Source organism: Macrobrachium nipponense, chromosome 36 (genome assembly GCF_015104395.2).
Source record: "Macrobrachium nipponense isolate FS-2020 chromosome 36, ASM1510439v2, whole genome shotgun sequence".
NCBI lineage: Eukaryota > Metazoa > Arthropoda > Malacostraca > Decapoda > Palaemonidae > Macrobrachium > Macrobrachium nipponense.
Window position 1 is genome coordinate 60491810 of NC_087220.1, and position 24358 is coordinate 60516167.

The window sequence follows — 24358 nt, forward strand, 5'->3', positions numbered from 1 at the left end:
ACTTAATAAAACCATTTTTACCTTATATATTATTGCCATATATTCATAATAAAACGCAAATCTTATATATTATTGGCATATCTTCATAATATAAAGCCTCTTCAAGGAATAATTCCTTGGGGAATCCATCTTTCAAAAGACAAAAATACACTTTACATGTTTACAGTATACAATAAACAGTGATTAATTTATTTTGATGTGGTTACATTAATATTACAGTATGGTACTCTAAGCAGTACAGTAACTATTTTTTATCAAATGTATATTCATTCACGAAAAAAAATACATATGACCACCGTGACGTCACCGTTCTACAAAGTACCGATGTATTTTTACGTAAGTATCCTCTAAACTCTGTCATAAATCACTTTACTTACTTTTTTTGTGAAGCCCAAATGCTACGTATATTCCAGAAAATTAACGAAATCACGAATTTTATCATAGAGCAAGATTCACTAATTACTGTTTTCTTCTTCTTTTCATGACTAAATGCATTTTTAAGATAAACTCATTTACAAATTTTCAAATACTATGATGTAGGAGCAAAATCTCTCTCTCGTCTGCTTTTTCTCTCTCTTCTTCTCTCGTCTCTCTCTCTCTCTCTCTCTCTCTCTCTCTCTTCCTCTTCTCTCATCACTTACAGAAAAAATCTATAATACTGATCTATTATTATTGTAATAAAAGAACAAGATGGTCCCCGAAAGAATAAAAATATGTGTTGCAATATTTTTATTCTTTCTGTGATTTACGAAACTGTGCTTCAATACAACTTTTATAGTTGACTCAATGATTATCACATTTTATAACAGTATACAAGAGAATATCTTATCACTATCCATGTTTCATTTCTTATCATCATAAAATATTTAAAATACAATTTCATTGTTATTCTCGAGCTAAGATAGTCAACAGTACTCTCGTCCCAAGCTGTTCTCTCAAGCTATTCAAGTTACTCTAGTCCTTAGCTGCTCTCTCAAGCTATTCAAGTTACTCTCGTCACAAGCTGCGCTCTCTCTCTCTCTCTCTCTCTCCTCGCTCTCTCTCTCCTTCTCCTCTCGTCATCCTGATCTACTCTCTCTCTCTTCTCTCCTCTCAATGAAATATGAATTACTGTATCATAATACGTAATATCATAAACTATTATGTACAAAGTTAATAATGATAATAATTCCATTAATAAATTAGTTTCTTTTAGCAACTAAATTGTTTTCCAAAATGATTCTTTCGGTAATAAACGTCCATCAGCTGATTCTAAACGTAAACAAAAGACAAAACTAGATTTTTATTGCTGTATTTTGCTGTTTACACATTAATATTATAGTTGGGTGCTGTAATCATTACAGTAAATCATGGTTTTTTTATCATAAATATGTTCATTCACGAAATAGATATACTATGTACTTTTAGTTTGGTGCAGCAGCCAAATCATGAAAATAACAAGGAATTGTTAGGTAATTATACTTTTGTTTGCTGATCTGATGAAGGGGAAATTGAAGATGGGAAAGAATAACTTTGAAACTGTCTTGAATTTAGTTTTAAGGTGATAGTTGAAGAAATATTTGGTGCTTGAACTAAAGTAGGCAGTTATAAACACTGAAATAGTGGTCTTGGGTGGGTTAATTATTAAAGTAGGCGGTTTTAAGCAATTTTCAGGGGGGGTACCAGGATAACACGGGTATTTACTTATCACGGGGGGTTCTGGGCCCTATCCCCCGTGATTAACGAGGCCCTACTGTACAAAACTTTATTGTAACATAACAATATCATTTTTCCTAACTATACAAACCTGAGGTCCTTTACACATAGTCCCACCTCATGCCACCCCTCACTCTGTTTTTCCTGGGCCTAAAGCAAAGTGACTCCTCTCCTCTCAGTCTCGCTGACTGCTGACTGTCAGACAAGCAGTTAACTACCGAACCTCCTTGTTCGACGCTTACGACCGGTTCCAGCTGCCGCTAAGTTACATTCCTATTGTTAAAGAACCTCAGGTTTGTATAGTTAGGAAAAATACAATTTTTGACAAATTTTGATTTTTCTCTTTTGATTCTTGGGCTGAAATTTAGGGATACTCAAAGTTTATTTATAGACAATAGTCTTAAAATACCTTATTTATCACTGTACTAAAGTTGCTGCTTGTAAAAAAAAATAAACTGCCCATGTTTTTTTATTATCTGTATTGGGTGTTTTTGTTAGCTAGTTCATAGAAATGTTAAAAAAAAATGTCAAAGCCTTTCTTTAGGGTTTAAAAAGTGGAGTTCATTTTCCTACTGTACCGTAACTTGTGATTTTTACTTTTCAGGGAACAGTTATTAGTGGTGCTACTTCATATAACCTCTCAAACGTTGTGTGGTCGACCAACCATGCACAAGGAGGACTCCATAGGCGGCAGATTTGCTTCTGCTCTGTTTCAGGTTCGTAACAAAAATATGTTTAAGGGAACAAGCTAATTTTTTTGAGTTAAGTTCTAAGAAATGTTAAATCTTCACAATTGTGGATTGTGGAAATAAATTTGATTCATAGAGCTGGGTCTTATAATATTTTTGTTATCTTGTACAGGAATCCATCCTTTTGTGTTTTGTTTGTGGATTCTTAGTTTCTGTTTTGAAAAGGAATTCATATTTTCTAGGTTATGTCAGATCATTTTTGATTTTGCATTAATAAAGTTGCATTGAAAGTGCTTTTCTGTTAGCTCACAAAGATTTCTGCTCACTATTTATTAAGCAATTTTTATTTTCATCTCCAGACACTGATTGTTTCCTGGATCAAGGCTAATTTAAGTGTCGTCATCTCAGGAGAATTATGGGACCAGCTTCTGCTCACGTTATCAGCTTTAACTCATTGGGATGAACTCATCAGGGAATGGGCTGTAAGTGTCTCATGTTGGTGAATTCTCACCACTCAGTATTTATTTTATGGATGTTATAATAAGGCCTATCCCAATTTGGCAGATCAGTAGATTTCGAGTAGCATAATAAATACCATTAGGAAGGCACTGAAAATCAAGAAGGAAGGTACAATGAAGACCTTGAATACGTACAAATTAAGCTGAAGGTACAATGAAGCTGGGTGTCTCGCTCTAAATTTTTCAGACAGTTCTCTTGGATACAAAATAAGGTGTGCTTCTGTATGTATGCCATATGTTAAATGTTACCTCCTTTAGCCTTTAAGTGTACTTAAGTTTAGTTTAAATCCATTCCTTTAGCCTCTTCTCACCTAGCTAACCAACTTCTGTAACTTTGTCAAAAAATGTAACTTACTGGTCTGGTTAAATTACAGTATCTTTTAGTACAGTTATAGAGTATTAGTTGTAATATTTAACAAGTATTTGTTCCGACACGTAATACAAACCCTCAGTCCTTTACATAAGGAATTACTATTCAGCACCAGGTGGACCGGTCATAAGATTTCTAACAAGGTAGTTTGGTAGTAACTGCTTGTCCGATGGTCAGGAGTCCCACCCGACTGGAAGTAAACATATCACTCTACTTTCGGCCGCTGTCGGATGTAGATGCGTGTTTACCTCTCTGCCCGCCTTCATCGTGAGATTTTTGTTGAATGTCAACAACCGTGCTGTTATTTTCCACACTTTTCCTTATTGTATTACTAGTGTGTGTGCACTGTAAGTACTTATTGCCTTTTTGTTTTATTTTTGTGGTTTTGCATCGCTAATCATGCAAGCCCACGAAGTGGAGAAGCCCCCTTGCCCCCCATCAAGCCTGAGAATGTGCCCTGGTGTGGAGGGCTGTAAGTGTGGGGCATTTAGGTCCAGTGACTTTGTGGACCCTCATTTAATGTGTACACGGTGCCGAGGGCATTAGTGCTCTCGGGCCGTGCCATGTGATTTTTGTGTCTCCTGGTCAGAGGAGCAGTGGGAACTCTATGAGAAGAGGAGGAAGCCACGTAAAGTCGCCAGGGTGTCGTCGGAAAGCTCTCCCTCGACACCTCTGGTGACTGACACGTCGTCTTCCTTCCTCCCTCCTAGCCAGCTCCCGTGTATGTCTCTCTCCCCTTCGGGGGACGTGTCCCGTTCCGCCTCTTTGTTCGATCTGTCGAGCGCAGAGGAAAGAGCGCGACACCCCAACCTGGAGCTGTACTCGGGGTCTTCGGGCCGTTCTGGGTGGGATCTTTTCCCCCATGAGCGAACAGGAACCCCCCAACATTAACCCGATTGTTGCTTCCCCAGGTGAGTCTGCCGCCGCGGCTGGAGATCTTCAGCAGGTATGGCGCTCGTTGAGTATTACGGGCACTCCCAGTATCCAGGGGCTGTTGCAACATCTGGCTGTGGCCCCAGTGACCCATGGGCCGGTGACAATGACCACCACCACCCTTTCAACACCAGAGTATGCCACACCGCCGCACCTGGTGTACATGCAGAATATGACTTCGGTGACCCCTTCAGCCGCTGTACAAGCCCCGCTGACATTTGTGCCGTGGAAGGACATGGTTCCTCCACTGCCTGGTTTTCTGGTTTTGCTGTCCTTGCCCCGTCCCCTGACTTTGAGTGCTCGAAGAGCTCCACGCTTGACCGCCCACTGGTTCCTGTGCCTGTTCATGCTGTCTCCGTTCCTGCCCGTGGTTGTGCTGCTCCTTCCGCAGGTTCCTCCAGACAGGTGCAGTTGGGCCGTGTTGCTACCGCAACTGCCCCAGCTCCGTCCTGGATGGAGGACCTGTCGGTTGTCCTGAGGAAGTTGGTGAAGAAGAAGTCCAGGAAGAAGAGGAAGGTGTAATCGTCTTCTCCGTCGTCCTCTTTGTTGTCGTCTTCTGCCGCCTCTTCCCCTTTGACCTCCAAGGCCCCCACAGGTGAGGAAGAAGAAGGTGGCCCCCCCCCCCCCCCCCCCCCCCCCCAAGAAGTCTCGCACAGAGACTTCTAAGGGTCTCTCTCACTCCTGTGGGACAGGTGGGTCTTCCACTGGTCCTCCCGTTCCTCTGGAAACGGGGCCCGTCTCTCCTTCCCCAGGGAAGAAGACGGGGACCGTAGGGATACCAGCTACTGCTGGTACCTCTGCTCCTGGCTCCAGAGGCTCCACCTACGGGCCAGGAACCATCTCGGCTGCTCACTCGCGAGCGTCACCGAGTGTACTGTCACCTACCAGTGACTGTGCAGCCAGGGTCCAGACTGTTGAGCCTGCTCACCGTCAGGACCCAGGCACAGACCAGGTACCGTGGCGCATCGAGAGGACTTGGCTCGCTCTCACCACGTCATAGGACACTACCAGTCACCCGACTGTCGCTCCCACCGGGACTGGACGGCTCGCATGACTGGTAGCAGTTCTGTTGACGCACGAGACCAACGCTACTGTTCTCGGTCCAGCGCTTCCTCACGGAGACCGCTGGCCCAGATTTGCAGCTTGATCGCCACCGCGGGTTGGTGATCACTTGCAGTCCTCCCAGCCCACCGGCTCTGCTGTTAGGCAGGGTAGGAGCGTCAGGTCTTCCTCACCTGTCCCTTCAACCTCCTCGGGCTACACCGGGAGGAGCGAGACGAGCAGGGGTGACAGTGAGGTGCGCACTTCCCACGGTCCCGCCACGAGAGCCTACGATCCTGGCTTGGTCCTTGGACCTCGCAGGTCGTACGCCCAAGTGGTTGGAGGAGACCACGAGGGGTCTGGCGAGGTTCTTCCTTCTGAAGAAAGAGTGTCTCAAGAGGTGATCGGCCTGGATGGATCTGTCGGTCCATCGCCTCAGGACGCGATCACCCCCGAGACACATGGTCCTTCGCAGAGGTCATCGCACTGATTCATCAGCACAACGATCTCGGGGAAGGATTGGTGGTTGCTCCCTCCGAACCTCCATCGAGGTTGGAGTCGTTCTGGGAACCCAAGAAGGAACCCAGAGCGACGGTGGGTTTACTCCGATCCACCTTGGCCGACGGTGTGCTGGCCCAGGTCAACGCTCTCGCCAGCAGCATTTCTATGTGCCATCGGTGGCCTCATTGCCGACCAAGCAGGTTGACCCGGAGATAGCTAGGCTAACTCCAGGGGTGCCTCTCCATCACCTGCTGTCTGAAAACCTCTGGTTTTCACAGCAAGAGCATCGGCCCTGGAAGCGACTGCCATGGCAGCCTTCCAAGCAGTCTCCTGGCTGGACCTGTGGTCCCTCACGGTGTCCAGTGTCGCAGCCTCCTTGGGAGCTATCGTTCCCAAGGAAGACTCTGCCAACTTGTGGGCCAACCTGGTCCTGAGACGTCGGGACTCTGTCCTGGCTCGGGTGACCAGGGCCTGCCGATTGAGAGGTGACTTTGGGTCTACGAAACGGACCGTTGCTGGGTTTCTCCTCTCTCTTCCCCAGAGAGATGGTGGACGCTGCGATGGAAAGCGTTGCACTGATAACAGTGACCGCCTAGTACACCAGGCAGTCTCGAAGGCTTCTGGGCAGCCTCGAGCAACTGTGGCCAAGCCTCGGAGTTTGGCTAGCTCTTCCTCTGCTTCCAAGACACCAGCTTCGCCGAGGTCGAGAGGAAACGCTGCCAGAAGGTGGGGGCGGTTGCGTGGTGAGCCATTGGGCAACTTGGCAGCGCTACGGAGCCAAGACCAGGGTAGTGGATTTTCTTCTGGAGGGATACCTACTACCCTTCGAGTCGTGGCCACCCCTCACTTCGCACCCGGTCCATCTTCAGACGTACGTTCCCGGTTCTGCCAGGGACGTAGCACTTCAAGGAGAAGTCAAGACCACGCTGAGCAAACGAGCTGTGGAGATCGTAGAAGATTAGTCCCAGGGTTTCTACAGCCGACTCTTCCTAGTGGAGAAGTCATTTGGGGGGCTGGAGACCGGTGATAGATCTCTCTCCCTTAAACCGATTCGTTCGCCAGACTTGGTTCACGATGGAAAAAGCACGCTCAGTGCTCGATTCCATCGGGAGAACGACTTCATTCTTTCGGTGGACCTGAAGGATGTGTATTTCCCAATACCCATCCATCAGTCCTCCAGGAAGTACCTCCGCTTTATCCTCGACGGGACGATGTACCAGTTCAGAGCAATTTGTTTCGGTCTCTCAACTGCCCCACAAGTGTTCACACGAGTGTTCACTCTGGTGTCGGCTTGAGCCCATTCGGTCAGGATACGTCTGATGAGGTATCTCGACGATTGGCTGGTCCTGGCGAGCTCCCGCTCGCAGTTGGTGCTGGACAGAGATCGACTCCTCGACTTATGCCGCGATCTGGGGATTGTGGTGAATTTCGAGAAGTCGGATGGGTCTTCCCTGCAGACTCGCAGATCAGCAGGTTCAGGGAGGCAGCCAGACGGTTCCTGTCTCGACGGGAACAGTCAGCTCAGCAGTGGCAAGTTGTGATCGGTCACCTGTCGTCACTGGAGAAGTTAGTCCCTCACGGGCATCTTCACCTTTGGTCTCTTCAGTGGAGACGAAAGGAGTGCTGGTCACAGGCACGGGATCCACAATCCTTTCTGGTTCCTCTCACGGAGGAAGTAAGGGAGGACCTTGCCTGGTGGCTAGACGACAGGAACCTCTTAATATAAGTGCCCCTGCGCACTCCCCCTCCGGAGATGCTGCTGTTGTCAGATGCATCGACCAAGGGTTGGGGAGCACACCTGGAAGAGTTGCTGGTTGCAGGAGTGTGGAACCATCACAACAAGCACCTTCACATTAACTTCCTGGAACTCAAGGCTGCGTTCCTCGCACTCCAAGAGTTCCTGGAACGACTGATGGGACACTCAGTAGTGTTGATGAGTGACAACACCACGGTAGTGGCATACGTCAACAAACAGGGGGCCTAGTGACCCTCCCGTTGCACCAGTTGACGATGCAGGTGCGCGAGTGGGCTGTAGCTCACTCGGTAGAACTGTCAGCCAGATACATTCCAGGCAAGAGGAATGTAGTGGCAGACAAGCTCAGCCGCCAGAATCAGGTGATTGGGGCTGAATGGTCTCTACACCCAGACCTGGGGGAAAGGCTCTTCGACCTATGGGGGCGTCCAGTATTGGTTCTGTTTGCCACCCGTCACAACAGTAAACTTCATGTTTTCTTCTCAGTTGTGCCAGACCCATGGGCAGCTGCAGAGGACGAGTTCCAGCACCGGTGGGACAACTTCGTAGTGTATGCCTTTCCCCCCGTTCTGCCTGATTCACAAGGTGATCAGCAGAGTGCTGGTCACCAGCAATCTTCGGATGATTCTGGTGGCACCCAGGTGTCCCCAGACCATTTGGTATGTGGACCTGCTAGCCCTTCTCTCTGAGGCACTGCGAGAGATTCCCCCTTAGCACAACCTACTGTGCCAACCGCACGTGGAACGGTACCACCAAGCAGTTCAGTCCCTGTGTCTTCACAGGTGGCGGTTATCCACCATCTCTTGCTAGTGAGAGGCTTTTCTCGCTGAGCAGTAACAGAGATGGCTGGTTACCTCAGACAGTCGTCTGCAGCAGTATACCAGGGAAAGTGGTCCGTCTTCTGTGGTTGGTGTTGTGGATGGTTGTCTCTCTCCACTCAGAGCCACTCTTCAGCAGGTAGCGGACTTCCTCGTCTTTCTTCGCCTAGAGAAGCTCCTCTCTGTCTCCGCAGTTAAAGACTATAGAGCCGCCCTGGCCCTGGTCTTTAAACTGCGAGGAGTCGACATTTCCACTTCCATGGAAATATCACTCCTATTGAGGAGCTTCGAGAGGTCTTGCGCACCCAGGGAACTCAGACCCCCAGGGTGGGATTGGGCTCTCGTCCTTAGGAGTTTGACTCGCAGACCCTACGAGCCGCTCCGAGAGTCGTCAGACAGGGATCTGACCCTCAAGACAGTCTTTTTGCTGGCCTTGGCATTGGCGAAGAGAGTAGGAGAACTCCACGGTCTTTCCTTCGATGTTAAGTACTCAAGGGGAAGAGGATCAGTTACGCTCGATTTTGTCCTGGACTTCGTAGCGAAGATTCAGAACCCTTCAGTCCCTGACACCAGGTTCGAGTCCTTCACGATCCCCTCCCTAAAAGACTTCACCAACAATAATGGATGAGATGCTGCTTTGTCCTGTGAGGGTGCTATGGCGCTATGTGAAGAAAACTCGACGCCTCTTCGGTAGCACTGGGGTTACCAAGAAAGAAGTGTCCAAGAACGCTCTTTCTTTCTGGCTTCTGAAGTAATCTGGAAGGTGTACGACTCCGACAGGAGTGCCGACACCAGTACCTTTCGTCCGAGAGCCCACGAAGTCAGAGGCATTGGTCCAACCCTTGCATTCCGTAAGAACTTGTCCATGGCACAGGTACTAAAGACAGGGGTTTGGTCCAACCAGACCACCTTCACCTCCTTCTACCTATGGGATAATGCCCACAGGTCCTTGGACACTTTTTCCTTGCGACCTGTGGTGGCTGCTCAGCAAGTTGTGTAGCTTACCCAGCTCCTTTACCGGACAAGGTAGCATCTCATCCTTGTGAGACTGCATGAATGGAGAGTGAATGAGAGTGTGACTGGCTTCTCTTCCTCCTCTTTTTCTTCCCTCTCCCTGCGGGCAGAGGGTAGCGGTGGTCACCATGCTGGACAGAATGACGATGCAGGTAAGCTATGTGACCGAGCTCCATTCTGATAGAAGCATTATCCGTCCCCGTCCCTTCCCTAACAAGGGGGAAGCGGACACCAGTGAGAGACAAACCCAAGACTTTATATTTGGCTCTTATGTAGGACCTAGCTCTTGCTTGCTATTCACAAGAGGCTTGCTTGCCTCCCTCTTATGAATTGGTCTTGAGGTCTGATCAATGATCTTGCAGTGCACACTCTAATTAGTTGGACAGAGGGTAGGTTCCCTCCCTTTGCTTTTATGACCAGAGAGGGAACCCAGGTTGGGCAAACACCAGTCTGTTCACAAGACTCAGATTCCACCCACCAATAAGTGAGTCTTCCTTATGTAAAGGACCGAGGTTTTGTATTACATGTTGGAACAAATCACAATTTTTGGAATTAAATTGTATTTTTCCTAACTATACAACCTGAGGTCCTTTACACGCAGTCCCGCCTCATGCCACCCCTCACTCTGTTCCTGGGCCTAAAGCAAAGTGATATGTTTACCACCAGTCGGGCGGGGCTCCCGACCATCGGACAAGCAGTTACTACCGAACTATACCTTGTTAGAAATCTTACGACCGGTCCAGCTGGCACTGAATAGTAATTCCTTTTGTAAAGGACCTCAGGTTTGTATAGTTAGGAAAAATACAATTTAATTCAAAATTGTGATTTTTAGCTCAATAATGTGGTCCAAGCTTATGATTATGATTAATAATAGTGTGATATATTTGATATATTATAAGGAATAATTAGTTTAGATTGATTTTTTTTCAATATGAATTTTATCACTGATGTCATTTTTGGCCATCCTAGTGTGGTAGGACCTATTGAAAAGACTTAAACTAAGAGTCTGTTGAGTCATACAGGACTACCAAAAGTATAAGAGACTGCCGAAGGGTTCCACAAAGTTCTGTGTTACTCTGGCCGAGAAGCTCTAACATGAGAGGAATATTAATCCTGTGGTGTTATTGTATCTAGGGTAGGTTACCTCTCCTCCCTTTCATTGCAATTCTAGAGGGCTTATCAGACCAATGAGTCAAAGTACCTTTTTAAAATCAGTGTTTCCATTTACCTGTCTGTGAATTTTGTCATCTGAATTCCTTATTTACATGCTGTTATGATGACTTTCTTTTTCAGAAAACACTTGACACTCTGACACGAGTTTTGGCTCGACACGTTTATGGATTAGAACTGAACAACCTCCCGCTGGACCGTGTGACCGACCGCCGTCTTATTAAACGAGGAACCAAACTGACAGGATTAGATGTAAGTTTGTTCCTACATGATAATACAAACCCTTGGTCTTTTACATAAGGAATTACTTTCAGCGTAGCTGGAATTACAGCCGTTAAATTCTTGAACAAGGTGGTTAGGCAGTAACTACTGTGTGGCAGGCGGGTAGGCCAGCCTGCCCGGATGTAAACGCTCCACTTTGCCTTCGGCTGTCTTCTGATGAAGACGTGTGTTTCTGAGCTCTTGTTGACTGGCTGTTGATAATTTTCCCGGTGGGATCTTGATTTTTTATTTCTGTTTGTTCCGATACGTAATACAAACCTGAGGTCCTTTAACAACAGGAATGTAATCAGCGGCAGCTGGAACCGGTCATAAGCTTCGAACAAGGAGGGTCGATAGTTAAGTGCTTGTCCGACAGTCGGTGGTCCCGCACGACTGAGAGGTGAAGAATCACTTTGCTTTCGGCCGCGCTGGGTGTTAGACGTGTTGTTCGTCGCTCTGCCCGCTTCTGTCATATGCTGAGATTCTACTTCATCGTTGTGAAGCATATTATCTTACTTTATCTTATACTGTGTGCTTGTGTGAAATAACATGAGTACTTGGCTTATTTTTGTTATTATTGTGATTGCTTGTGTGATATGGATTCCCGCGAGCCGGAAAAATCCCCCTGCTCCCCCGTCAGCTGCAGATTTTGCCCTGGTGTGGAGGGCGTAAGTGTGGGGCCTTTCGATCCCTTTTTGAGGTTGATCCTCATGAATATTGTACTCGGTGTCGAGGGCGTGAGTGCTCTCGCACCGATCCTTGTGATGTTTGTGTAATTTGGTCGGAGGAGCAGTGGGAGCGTTACGAGGGAAGGAAGAAGCCACGTAAGCCGGCCAAGGAGTCATTGGAGGGTTCCCCTGTTACTCCCTTGGTTACGGACACGTCTTCTTCTTTCGTCCCTCCGTCACAGCTCCCACGTATGGCTCCTTTTCCTTCGGGGGGTGTATCTCGCTCCTTCTCTTCCCTCGATCAGTCGAGTGTAGAGGAGGGAGCTAGATACCCCGACGTTCAGTTGTACCCGGGGTCTAACGTTCACTCGATGGTGGGACCTCCCCCCCGCCCCCCCCCCCCCCCCCCCAAGCAAGGGTTTAATAACACCCCCCCCCCCCCCCCCCTCCCCATTAACCCGACACTTCCTGCCTCAGGTAGGCCTGCCACAAGGGACGATTTCGGCCAGGTCTGGTACTCGCTGGGGCTCCAGGGGACACCAAGCATTCAGGGGCTGCTGTGTCATCTTGCGAGGGGTTCCAGACCGGTAACCCATGGACCTGTGACCCTAACGACCACTACGGTGTCTACGCCAGGGTATGCTGCCCCTCCTCACCTGGTATATACGCAGCACGTAACAATGGTGACCCCGACAGCTGCTGTGCAGGCTCCGCTGTTGGGTGTGCAGAGGAGGGTCGTCACGCCGCTGCCTGGTTTTGCCGCTCTTGCCCCAGCACCTGATTTTCGGTGTCCCAAGAGCTCACCATTGGATCTGCCGCCAGTGCCTAGGATGCCGCTGGTTCCTGTACTGCCTCCTGTTCCTGTGCTTGCCGTTCCCGTACCAGTCCCTGCCGCCGTCGTTCCTGCCTGTGGTGTTGCTGCCCCCACCCCAGGTCCCTCTGGACAGGTGCAGCTGGGCCCTGTTGCTTCGGCAACTGCCCTGGCTCCGTCCTGGATGGAAGACCTGACGGTGGTCCTGAGGAAGCTGACGAAGAAGAGGAAGGTGTCTTCGTCGTCGTCGTCGTCGTTGTCTGCTGCCGCTTCTTCCCCTTCGACTTCCAAGAAGGAACCCAGGACGACGGTGGGTCTGCCCCGATCAGCCTTGGCCGACAGCGTGCTGGGCCAAGTGGACTCTCTCATCTCCGGACAGGAGGGTTCGCTTCGGTCCAGCAGGTCGTCCAAGCTCCTTCCCCTACCTGTACTACGACAGAGGCGATTCTATGTGCCAACGGAGGACCCTCTTCCGCCCAAACAGGTTAACCCCGAGCTGGCTAGGTTAACCCCCGGGGGTGTCTCTTCAACACTTGCTGTCAGAGGTTCTCGCAGCAAGAGGTATTTGCGTTGGAATCGACTGCCATGGCAGCATTCCAAGCAGTCTCCTGGCTAGACCTGTGGACCCTCACAGTGTCAAAGGTCGCGGCCTCCTCAGGAAACATCACTCCTGAAGGGGACCCGGCTTTCGGGAGACTGTGCCAGTCTGGAGGTAGGGCGATTTCCTACCTGGCCCACCAGACGGCCAACCTGTGGGCCAACCTGGTTCTGAGGCGTAGGGACGCAGTCCTCACTTGAGTAACCAGGTCGGCAGGGCGCGAGGCGGCTTTGGGTCTTCGTAACGGACTGGTGCGGAGTTCCTCCTCTCTCTTCCCTAGAGAGATGGTGGACGCTGCGGTGGAACAACGGCGCACTGATGACAGTGACTGACTTGTCCACTAGGCAGTCTCAAAGGCGGCTGGGCAGCCTCGAGCCACTGCGGCTAAGCCCAAGAGCTTGGCTGGCGCTTCTTCTGCGGCTAAGACGATTGCCTCGTCGAAGCCGAGAGGAAAAACTCTGCCTTCGACTTCTGCGGTAAGGAGTGAACGTAACCAGCCCTCCTCCCAGCCCTCCTCCTGAGGAGGAGCTGGGAAGAAGTCGAAGAGAGGAGGGAAACGCTAGGGACGGCATTCCCCCTCACCTGCTGCCGGAAGGGGGGGGATGTGCCTGGCGAACCATTGGGCAACATGGCAGCGCTATGGAGCAGAGACCTGGATAGTGGATGTCCTTCGGGTGGGATATCTACTACCTTTCGAGTCTCACCCACCCCTCACCTCACACCCGGTCCATCTTCAGATGTACTTTCCTGGATCTGCCAGGGACGTGGCGTTCAGCAGGAAGTAGAAGCCATGTTGAGCAAACGAGCTGTGGAGATCGTATGGGATCAGTCACTGGGCTTCTACAGTCGAATTTTCCTGGTGGAAAAGTCCTCGGGGGGGCTGGCGCCCGATGATAGATCTCTCTCCCTTGAACCGATTAGTTCGCCAGACTCGGTTCACGATGGAAACGACACGTTCAGTGCTGGAGTCCTTCAGGGAGAACGACTTTATGCTTTCGGTGGACCTGAAGGGCGCTTATTTCCAGATACCCATCCATCAGTCCTCCAGGAAGTACCTCCGCTTCATCCTCGACGGGACGGTGTACCAGTTCAGGGCACTTTGCTTCGGTCTCTCAACCGCCCCACAGGTGCTCACTCGAGTGTTCACTCTAGTGTTGGCTTAGGCCCATTCGGTAGGGATACGTCTTCTGAGGCATCTCGACAATTGGCTGGTCCTGGCGAGCTCCAGCTCACAGTTGCTACTGGACAGGGATCGACTCCTTGAGTTTTGCTGCGATCTGGGGATCGTGGTGAATTTCGAGAAGTCGGATCTCGAGCCCAAGCAGAGGATGAAGTACCTGGGCATGCTGATCGATACGGTAGCAGGGCGAGTTTTCCCCGCAGACTCGTGGATCAGCAGTTTCAGGGAGGCAGCCATACGGTTCCTATCCCTATAGGAGCATCCAGCTCAGCAGTGGCAGGTTGTGATTGGTCACCTGTCGTCTCTCGAGAAGTTGGTCTCTTCAGTGGAGGCCAAAGGAGAGTTGGTCACAGGCAAGAGACCCGCCGTACTTTCCCACGTCTCTCACGGAGGAGGTGAGGCAGTGACCTAGCCTAGTGGCTGGACGATGGGAACCTCGTAAGAGGAGTGCCTCTTTGCACTCCCCCCAGAGATGTTGCTATTTTCAGATGCGTCGACCGAGGGATGGGGCGCACACCTGGAGGAGTTGCTGGCTGCTGGTGTGTGGGATCATCACGTCAAGTACCTTCACATCAACGTCCTGGAGCTCAAGGCAGCGTTTCTCACTCTCCAAGAGTTCCAGGACCGTCTGATGGGACACTCAGTGGTGTTGATGAGTGACAACACCATGCTAGCGGCTTACGTCAACAAACGGGGCCTTTGTGTCCCTCCCGTTGCATCAGTTGATGTTGCAAGTTCACGAGTGAGCCGTGGCCCACTCGGTAGAGCTGTTAGCTCGCTACATTCCAGGCAAGAGGAATGTAGTGGCAGACAAACAAGCTCAACCGTTGGAATCAGGTGATAGGAACCGAGTGGATCTGTTCGCCACCCGGCACAACAGAATACTTGAGGTTTTCTACTCAGTTGTGGCGGACCCATGGGCAGCTGCAGAGGACGCTCTTCAACACCCGTGGGACAACTTCTTTGTATACGCCTTTCCCCTGTTCTGTCTGATTCGCAAGGTGATTGCAGGGTGCTGGTCACCGCGAATCTTCGGATGATTCTGGTGGCACCCAAATGGCCCCAGGCTGTTTGGTATCCGGACCTGCTGACTCTGCTTGCAGAAGCACCAAGAGGGATTCCCCCTTGGCACACCCTCTTGTGCCAGCCACACGTAGAACGGTACCACCGATCGGTTCGATCCCTGTCTCTTCACGGCTGGCTGTTATCCACCATCTCTTGCGAGCGAGAGGCTTTTCTTGCCGAGCAGCAACAGAGATGGCTGGGTACCTCAGGCATTCCTCTGCAGCTGTGTACCAGGGGAAGTGGTCCGTCTTCAGAGCCACTCTTCAGCATGTAGCGGATTTCCTCGTCTTCCTTCGCCGAGAGAAGCTCCTCTACGTCTCCGCAGTTAAAGGCTACAGAGCCGCCCTGGCCCTAGTCCTTAGACTGCAGGGAGTGGATATCTCCAACTCGTTCGAGATCTCCCTTCTAATGAAGAGCTTCGAGAGGTCTTGCCCACCCAGGGAACTCAGGGCCCCAGGGTGGGATGTGACTCTTGACTCTTGTCCTTAGAAGTTTGACTTGAAGTCCCTTTGAGCCACTCCGAGAGTCGTCAGACAGGGATCTGACCCTCAAGACCCTCTTCTTGCTGGTCCTGGCATCGGCGAAGAGAATAGGGGAACTTCATGGTCTTTCTTTCTATGTTAAACATACGAGGGGATGGGGATCTGTGATGCTCGATTTCGTCCCGTTTGTAGCGAAGACTCAGAATCCTTCGGTCCCTGACGACCGGTTCGAGTCATTCACAATCCCCTCCCTGAAGGACTTCACCAACAATGATGTGTATGAGATGCTGCTTTGTCCTCTGAGGGCGCTACGGCGCTTTCTGAAGAGAACTCGCCACCTCAGGCCTGAGTGTCGACTCCTCTTTGTTAGCACCGGGGTTACCAAGATGGAGGTGTCCAAGAACACACTTTCGTTCTGGCTTCGTGAGGTAATCAGGAGGGCGTACGGTGCGGATAGGAGTGACGACACCCGTACCCCTTGTCTGAGAGCCCACGAAGTCAGGGGTATTGGTCCAACCCTTGCTTTCTGCAAGAACTTCTCCATGGCACAGGTGCTGAAGGCAGGGGTTTGGGCCAACCAGTCCACCTTCACATCTTTTTGTCTTCGGGATATCGCCCACAGGTCCTTGGATACCTTCTCCTTGTGACCCGTGGTGGCTGCTCAACAAGTTGTGTAGTCTACCTAGCACCCGAGCGGACAGAACAGCATCGCATCCTTGTGTGACTGCATGAATTGATGAGTGAGAGAGAGTGTGACTGGCTTCTCTTCCTCCTCTTTTCTCTCCTCTACCTGTGGGCAGAGGGCCACGGTCGTCACTACACTGGACAGGAGACAGATGCAGGTAAGCTACGCTACTGAGCACCGTCCTATCCTTTTCAGTAGGGATAGGAGCGGTTATCCACCACTCCCCTAACAAGGGTGCAAGGGTGGGAGTGGATGCCAACAAGAGACAAGCCCATGACTTCATATTGGCTCTTGAAGTAGGAAGTAGTTCTTGCTTGCCATTCATAAGAGGCACGCTTGCCTCCCTCTTATGAATTTGGTCCAGAGGTCTGACCACTGATCCTGCGGTGCACACCCCGATTAGCTGGGCAGAGGCTAGGATCCCTCCCTCTGCTCTTACGACCAGGGAGGGAACCAAGGTTGGACGAACACCAGTCTGTTCATAAGACTCGGATTCCACCCACCAATAAGTGAGTCTTCCTATTGTTAAAGGACCGATGGTTTGTATTATGTATCGGAACAAATCACATTTTGTTGAAAATTGTATTTTTCCTAACTATACAAACCTGAGGTCCTTTACACACAGTCCCACCTCATGCCACCCCTCACTCTGTTTCCTGGGCCTAAAGCAAAGTGATTCTTCACCTCTCAGTCGTGCAGGACCACTGACTGTCGGACAAGCAGTTAACTACCGAACCTCCTTGTACGAAGCTTACGACCGGTTCCAGCTGCCGCTGATTACATTCCTATTATTAAAGGACCTCAGGTTTGTATAGTTAGGAAAAATACAATTTTCGACAAATTGTGATTTTAAATATGTATATACGGTGTTTGATATTGATATTAAATTCAATTAATAAGCAAACCCACTTTTTGTGATAGACTTTATAGCCGCTTTTCTACTTTGTGTTAAGAGTTGGCGGCAAAGGTATGCCAACATCTTTATTATTTACCTACTTTCGCCCGTTAACGTGAGGACGAGATATGTATTTAATGTGAAGATGAGACGTATTTAACGTTAGTGGTATTGATCCTGTAACGAGACATGTATTCATCCAAAATTTACGCTTGCGTTTTGGGAATTACCGAGGGGAACTTCAAAGGTTGGTCCTTTGTTTTGTTTTTTCTGGTAATTTCTCTTCTTCATCCTTTCACTTACTATCGGTGTTTGGGGGATCTCCTCTCACTTTGGAGGGTGGTGCCCTTGGATGCGAGAGTAATATCCTTATTACTTTTAACCGATTTTGCTTTATTTTACAGACTAACAGAGGTGGTTGTGTTTACAGCAGTATTGGTTGGATGCTCTTCGTATTGGTTATCCTAACCTTGGAATTGTACCTGTGACTTGTTGCATGTTGGGATACTGGTCCTCGAGTGTGTATGCTGATCCCCTGCTGGTAATCTCTTTCATTTACCACTACTAGCCTGGAGTTACGTCACTGGACGAAGCTTTTGCCGCTGCCCTGTGATGTTTATCTATTCCTGATGGTAGAAGTCTGGCAGAATTTGAAGGAATCGAAGAGGAAGAGAGGTTGTCAGGTGTCGTCATCCTCCTCTTTGAGATCATCATATTTTCCTTCATGGAATGGAATACCTGGCAACTCAGGATAATGACAAGTTTAGCGAGAGCTAGCGGTGTACTGCGCTGCCAGCCTGCCTCAGCTTGCTCTCCGAGATATTTCGGTTGGAATTGTCTCTCTGTCAAGGTTGAAAGCCAATTCGAACCTCTGCCCGGCAATCACAGATTTAGGTCTCTGGTCGGCTGGAATTCTTGCATACGTGTATGACCATCTCTCCTGCATTGCCTTTTGCCGTTGTGAGAATTTTCAGATAGAGATATCTCACTAGACTGGTTATCATCTTTCTGTTTACCTCACGGTAACAGAAGTCTGTAGCCTAGCCTTCCGCTTCATCGCACCTCCCACTGCGATGGCGCAGAATGATATTCTTCAGACAATCTGAGTTTGTCTTCTAATATACATTTCGTAATTCGTAAGGTGTGCAATTATTCTTTGTTCACCCCGAATTGTAAATGAATAACAGAAGACTTTGTCTGTTCCCCGCCCTGCCAGCTCTGCTTCCAAGGTAATAGAAATGTCCTCCCTGATCCAGCCCACCAGAAGCAGTTCTTCAGGCAGTACAATCCCTGATTTCATTACTGAAAGACGCTCCACTTTCATTGTAAACTCTGACTTTCTCACCGAACAGTGATGAAAGCAGTTTAGCTATTTGAGTCCTCTGTAAACAACAGGGATTAAAGCCATCTTCACTGGTTGGTGTCATCCACGGGACTTTTTCTATGTTCAGAATCTTGAGAGGTTACTTCTCTCGATCCAACTGTGAAGACGTAGGTCCGCATTCATCTATTCTTTCACTAGCATATAGTATTGTTTCTCCTTAGTTGAGATTCAACTACTATGAGAACTTCTGTCTTGCCATCAGAACCTCGGTCTCTAGAAGGCAATTGACTTTCGTCTGATGGGCACATGCCTTGAGAGAATCATCATCTCGTCTCCCAACATCGGTGGCAACAAGATAGACGATATGTATGGTCTCTCGGCATAACCCTTCAAAAGGGGAGTGTCACGTGACTACATCTCGGATGCGTGACTGCTCGCCTCACACGGTCACACCGAGTGCAGTCAGTCGGTAGCTGTTGAAGAGACTGTCACGAGCTATGCTGTGGACTTTGTATCAGTTGATCCAGATCAGTCATTACTTTGTCCTATTGGCGTGTTCCTGTACCCATAAGGATCGACACCCACCATTGATTGTCGGTGTCTTTATCCGCTGCGGATATTACGAGACCGTGAGAGACTTCGCTGCAGTTGGATAGCCCAGTGGATGGGTACTGGTCATCACTCCGAAGAATGTGTCGGACAGGAAGATGGATAAGGTCATTGCGACCATATCTATCTTTCCCTTTGGGTCTGCCCACAGGTCCTTGGAAGCTCATTTCCTTGGACCAGTGGTGGATGCTTGCAGGTTGTGTTTGCTTACCCAGCTCCTTCAAGAGGACAAGTTGCATCTCGTCCATGGTGTGCAGTTGTAGAAGTAAGAAGGGTGCGAGAGTGACTGGCTCCCTCCTCTTTCCACACCTCGTCCTTCCACTCCTCTTCCTTTAGGTTGAGGATAGGACTCGAACTTACACTGGCTGGTCGGACAATTGATGCGGTAAGCTTATACATAAACATCCTTTTTATGTTTCTTATCAGAATCATAGAAGCAATCCCGCTCCTTCCTCTAGCAAGGGGAGGAAGGAGACTGGCAATAATACAAACCCTTCCCAGAACTTTGCATTAATGTCTCCGACGCCAAATATTCTTCACAACCCTTTTTCGGATGAGTCACGATTCCTCACTCATTTTGAAAAGGCCCAGAAGTCTGACTCTTGATCATGCAGCTCCTATATTCCGATCAAGTTGTCAGAGGCAGGGCACTCCTCGCTCTTATGACCAGGAGGAGTAGCCTAGGTGTGTAGAACTCCAGTCAGTTCTAGAGGCTCACTCATATGCCTCCCACCAGTCCGTGAGTCTTCCTTATGTAAAGGGCTGAGGGTTTGTATATTGTGTAGGAACAAATCACAATTTTTTAAAGTAAATTGTATTTTTCCTAACTATGAAAACCTGAGGTCCTTTACATATATGCCCACCTCATGCCACCTCTCAATCTGAACTTGGGCCGAAAGGCAAAGTGGAGTGTTTACATCCGGGTAGGCTGGCCTACCTACCTGCCACACATTAGTTACTGCCTAACCACCTTATTCAAGAATTTAACGACCGTAATTCCAGCTAACGCCAAAAGCAATTCCTTATGTAAAGGACTTCAGGTTTGTATAGTTAGGAAAAATACAATTTACTTTCAAAAATTTTGGTTTTTAAGTGGTTTGGCCAAAATTTTTCTGTAATTTTATCATTGTTTTAAGTGATAAGTCTCTGTAAGGGATAAAGCATGGGTATTCTGGATTAAAATAATGTTTTCCCCTTAATATTCGTTACAACAGTCTGTGAGAAATAGTTTTGCCCGAAGCTGGAGCAGCGTACGCATGGATAGGCAGGCCAACAATAATGACAACCATCAACCAGGTGGTCCTCCATTATCTCATTTACAAGAGGAGTCGCAAGGGGACCATAGTAGTTCTCATGGTGAGTTGTGTTTTTGTTATTACAAGTGTGTAATAACCTACACTCAACAATCCCTGACTTATGGCAGAGGTTTTGATACTGACAAGTTAGCAGAATAGTGTGTTGGCAATCATTTTTTATATCATTATAGTACAAAAAATTACAGGTACCTTTTCTGATAGAAAATGGTTGTGGTTCAATTTTAGATGCAAACAATTGCCAGAAAACCTTTTCTTTCTCTTACTTGAGGAGTAGCCTCTATTTTTCTTATGTTCAACAAACGTACTATTTGAAGTTTGACCAGATGAAATGGTGCTAGAAACTGGTTTGTCTGTTGAATTCATGTCATCCTTCAGGGAGCAGTGAAAGGAGCCCGTTTAGTCGGAAACGCCGCGGAAGCTCTGGAGGAGGTTCTCTGAAGGCAGGTGCTGGCGGAAGCAGTGGCAGCCCCAAGTTGTCCCCACATCATCCTTCGGGTGAACATTCACACCACCATCATCACCACCACCCCCATTCTCATCCTCATCATCCGCACCATCATATCCTGGGTAGACGTCTGACGCGTTCGCTCTCAGAGTCGAGCTTGCTGTTGAGGAGACGATCTGGCAGAGCACAATCTCATGGTAAGTTACAAGTGGTGTTTTCTTCACAGCTGTATTCCTTATTGCTTGCCATTCATGTTGTGGGGTTTCAATTGTAAATTTCTTGTGCCAGTGGAAGTGGCTTGTACTTTGCATTGGTCAATCTCTGATATTTCTTAGATGCGCTTTCTCTGTGTGTGTGTGTGCTGTTAGTAGGACGTTTGTCATCAGATGTTTAGATGGTGTATACAATACCCAGTTATTGAATTGAAGTTTGATGACATTGCTGCTCAGTATAGCTTACCAGTACTGTCATATTTATTATCATGTAGCAAAGTGTTTGTCCAATGCAAGTGTTGTAATTGTAAATACTAGTGTTGTGCAATCTATCAAGAGTGCTGTTGTAAGAATGTTTGCTAGTGTAATATTAGAAGCAGAAACGTCCATAAAAGCAAATTAACTACACAGGGACTTGACTGCGTTAGATTGTTGGTACGAGGAAGCAAACATCACGTAAAACAATGATATAGAATTTTATTCAGACTAATGGCATCTTGAATGTTATCAGGTAACCAGTATCGCGTTGAAAGTTGCATTTCATCATCACTGCTGCTTTGTCACTGCCAGCTAGCACCTGGTTTATCAAGTTAATGTAACATGCTTTTATGTGCCTAAGGCCACGCCCTCAAATGCTAACCCCTGCTCCCTGGCTCTCACAATTATTATGTGTCAAAGATCTGCAAAGAGGGTGATGTCCTGTGCAAGATTTTCACACAGCATGGATTTCACTGTGCACTGTTAGCCAGGTGTACTGGATGCACTTGTGGATGTGTGTATGGCTAACAGAGGTTGTCCTGCTGGTGACAATGTCCTTTCCTCAGGGAATGGTCACAGATGCAGTTTAAATTTAGCGTGTTTAATTGTAGACGTTTTTGTTTTGTATTTGGTGTGTCATCCCGGAAGTCTTGGATAAAGTCATGTGAACTTTTTGAAAGAAATTGCTGGCTTCAAGTTTTAACGTGCTTGTAATTTTATCTAAAAGCTGAACTGATTTGATTGAAATTATAGTGCATTTTAGATGATTCTTCCATTTACAAATAGGTTTGAGTGGAGCCAATTTTGTTAACATGGAAAATACTTGTATTGGACAAAACTTTGTTTCATTTGGATAAGAGCCAGAATATCCCAAAAAATTTCAAGTTGGTTTAGGCATTTCAGTAAGAACAACATTGGTTTTTTATAAGAATGTGTACACTTAAATGAATAATTTTTAAACAAAGGATAGAAGTTGTAGCAGGTAATGGATAGTCAAGCTCTGAAAGAACTATTATTAGTTTTGAACTAGATACTTTGTTTTGTTGGAGGATGGCAGAAATTATTTATTATTTACTTTCTTGTGCATTTTGTGTTTGGTCAATAAAAACATGGACTCAGGTTATTGCAAGATTTGTTCTTAATTGGTAAAATTCTTCTTAGTACGTATTTGAAGGCAAAAGTTACAAAGTATCTTGCAGTATATTATCAATCTGGGGAGTTTTAGCAGCTGAAATAGTCCTGTTCATTGGGGAGTAGATGATCAGCAGCCATTATAAATTGAAGAATTTAGTCCATCTCAGTTCATTATTGAGAGTTTCTTCCACTTGATCATTGCAGAGTTTGTAAGAGAAGGATTGGAAATAATAATTAGTGAGCATGCATAGCAGAGTATTTCTTGTGAAGGAACCCAGATTAATCTTGATGTTCTTCAGCAATGTTGTTATAGTGAGAGATGAACCTATTTGTTCTTTGAGGTATTCTGGATTTTGTCCTTTCTTTCATGGTCTTGCATTTACTTTGGCTGACCATTTGTGTTGCATTGTTGTCGTTATTGAGTACTGAAAAGATATTACAAATATGTAAGGAAAAAGTCCACAAGTATAGAGATGTTGGTCCCTTATTGTATTGTTTTTAGAAGTTTTAAATATGTAGTAATAAACAAATTTTGAGTTATTTGTAAAAATACCGAAACCTCCCCCTCCCTTTTTTGTCTGTGTGAAGTATATTCATTTAATTTGTTGAGTATGTAGTATGCTACAGTAGTGCATCATTTCCTATGAAAAATGTTTGAAAATTGTGCATTGTAACTCCCTCTGTAGTTACAAGGCGAAGGAAATGCAGTATGTTCTGTTAGTTTTCAATGCCCTAATGATACCAGCTATTTGAGTTTGCAAAAATACTGAATTAATCAGTTGAAGTGGCTGCTCTACTAATGGACTTTTACCTTGTTTGGTATTTATTACCTATAATTTGATTCTTTGACTGGGATAAATTTTTGCAAGAGCCTGAGCACCCTTAATGTACTTTGTTAATCAATTACAGACATTTATGTTCTGATAAGTTCCCATTAAAGTTTGAGAGTAAAAACAAAATCTTAAAACTTAGCTGATGAAAGTCTTCTCAATGTATAATGGCAAGATGGTGTATATTGTCATGTTTTAGTGTAGCCAGCACCAAGTTGTTTGTAACAAAGATAGCATAATACACTTTGTAAGGAGTAGAATGTAATTGTTTGACCACCCCGATTTAAATGATGTGTAGCAAAACCTTCCCATCATAATTTTACCTGTTGAAATCTCACAGCCCAATGATATAAGTGTTTGGAATACTGTAAAACCTTTTCCCCCTGATCCCAACTAATTCTAGCCTACATGTCAAAATTAGACCTTCATATCTGCACATTTTCATTTGTTTATTTCTGTAACAAAGAATGTGGGTCTGTCCCTGTATTATGTAAATGCAGTCATGTAAACATCATGTACTTCAGTGCCTCTGTGATCAATTGAAAGAGATGAGAAGTTTTCGTTTATTTATTTAATTTTGTTCATTGATATTTGAAATCAGTATGCTTGATGAACATAGAACGTAGTGCTTGAGGAATGTAGTTTTGTTCATGAATGGTTACCTACAATCCCAGGGGACTGTGACGGCCAAGTACCCACGCACCGTTACCTGCACGGCACCAGGTCAAAGTCGCTGGAGACCCTCTCACACGGTAGGTCCAGAGCTCCCCCTCCGGCTTTTTGCAGCTTCATTGCGCGAAGGGTTTGTGATGGTGAATGCATATACGTATATAGTTACAAGTATTGACTATGAAGGGTTTGTTTTAATTGTGCCCAGTGGATTTTGTTTGGTAAATAAATTGCGACCACTTTGGTTTAACTTTGAAGTAGAACTCACACAATTTGGGTAAAGTATCAGTTATCAGTTAGTTGGTATTGAATCTGAAGTGTAGACTCCCTCTCCATGCTTATATGACAGAGAACTTTTTTTAAGCAAGTCATAAAAATTATTCAACTATGGATGGAAGACTTACACAATACAGC

At 47.1% G+C, this 24358-nt stretch overlaps 1 protein-coding gene across 12 annotated transcripts in view; it reads left to right on the plus strand.

The window, feature by feature from the left end:
* The window catches only part of LOC135203741 (ral GTPase-activating protein subunit alpha-1-like), a 217753-nt gene that overhangs the window by 123484 nt on the left and 69911 nt on the right, over positions 1-24358 (plus strand). For 11 of the 12 annotated variants that reach the window (XR_010312009.1, XR_010312010.1, XM_064233673.1 and 8 more), the window contains exons 11-16: positions 2300-2411; positions 2744-2866; positions 10626-10754; positions 20295-20436; positions 20772-21038; positions 23950-24027. Coding sequence is in view for 10 of the 12 variants with exons in the window: in XM_064233673.1 (XP_064089743.1) it covers positions 2300-2411; positions 2744-2866; positions 10626-10754; positions 20295-20436; positions 20772-21038; positions 23950-24027 (851 nt within the window). In the remaining 2 variants the exon portion in view is untranslated. The remainder of the gene's footprint in view (positions 1-2299; positions 2412-2743; positions 2867-10625; positions 10755-20294; positions 20437-20771; positions 21039-23949; positions 24028-24358) is intronic. The other variant, XM_064233679.1, reaches the window with a different exon arrangement.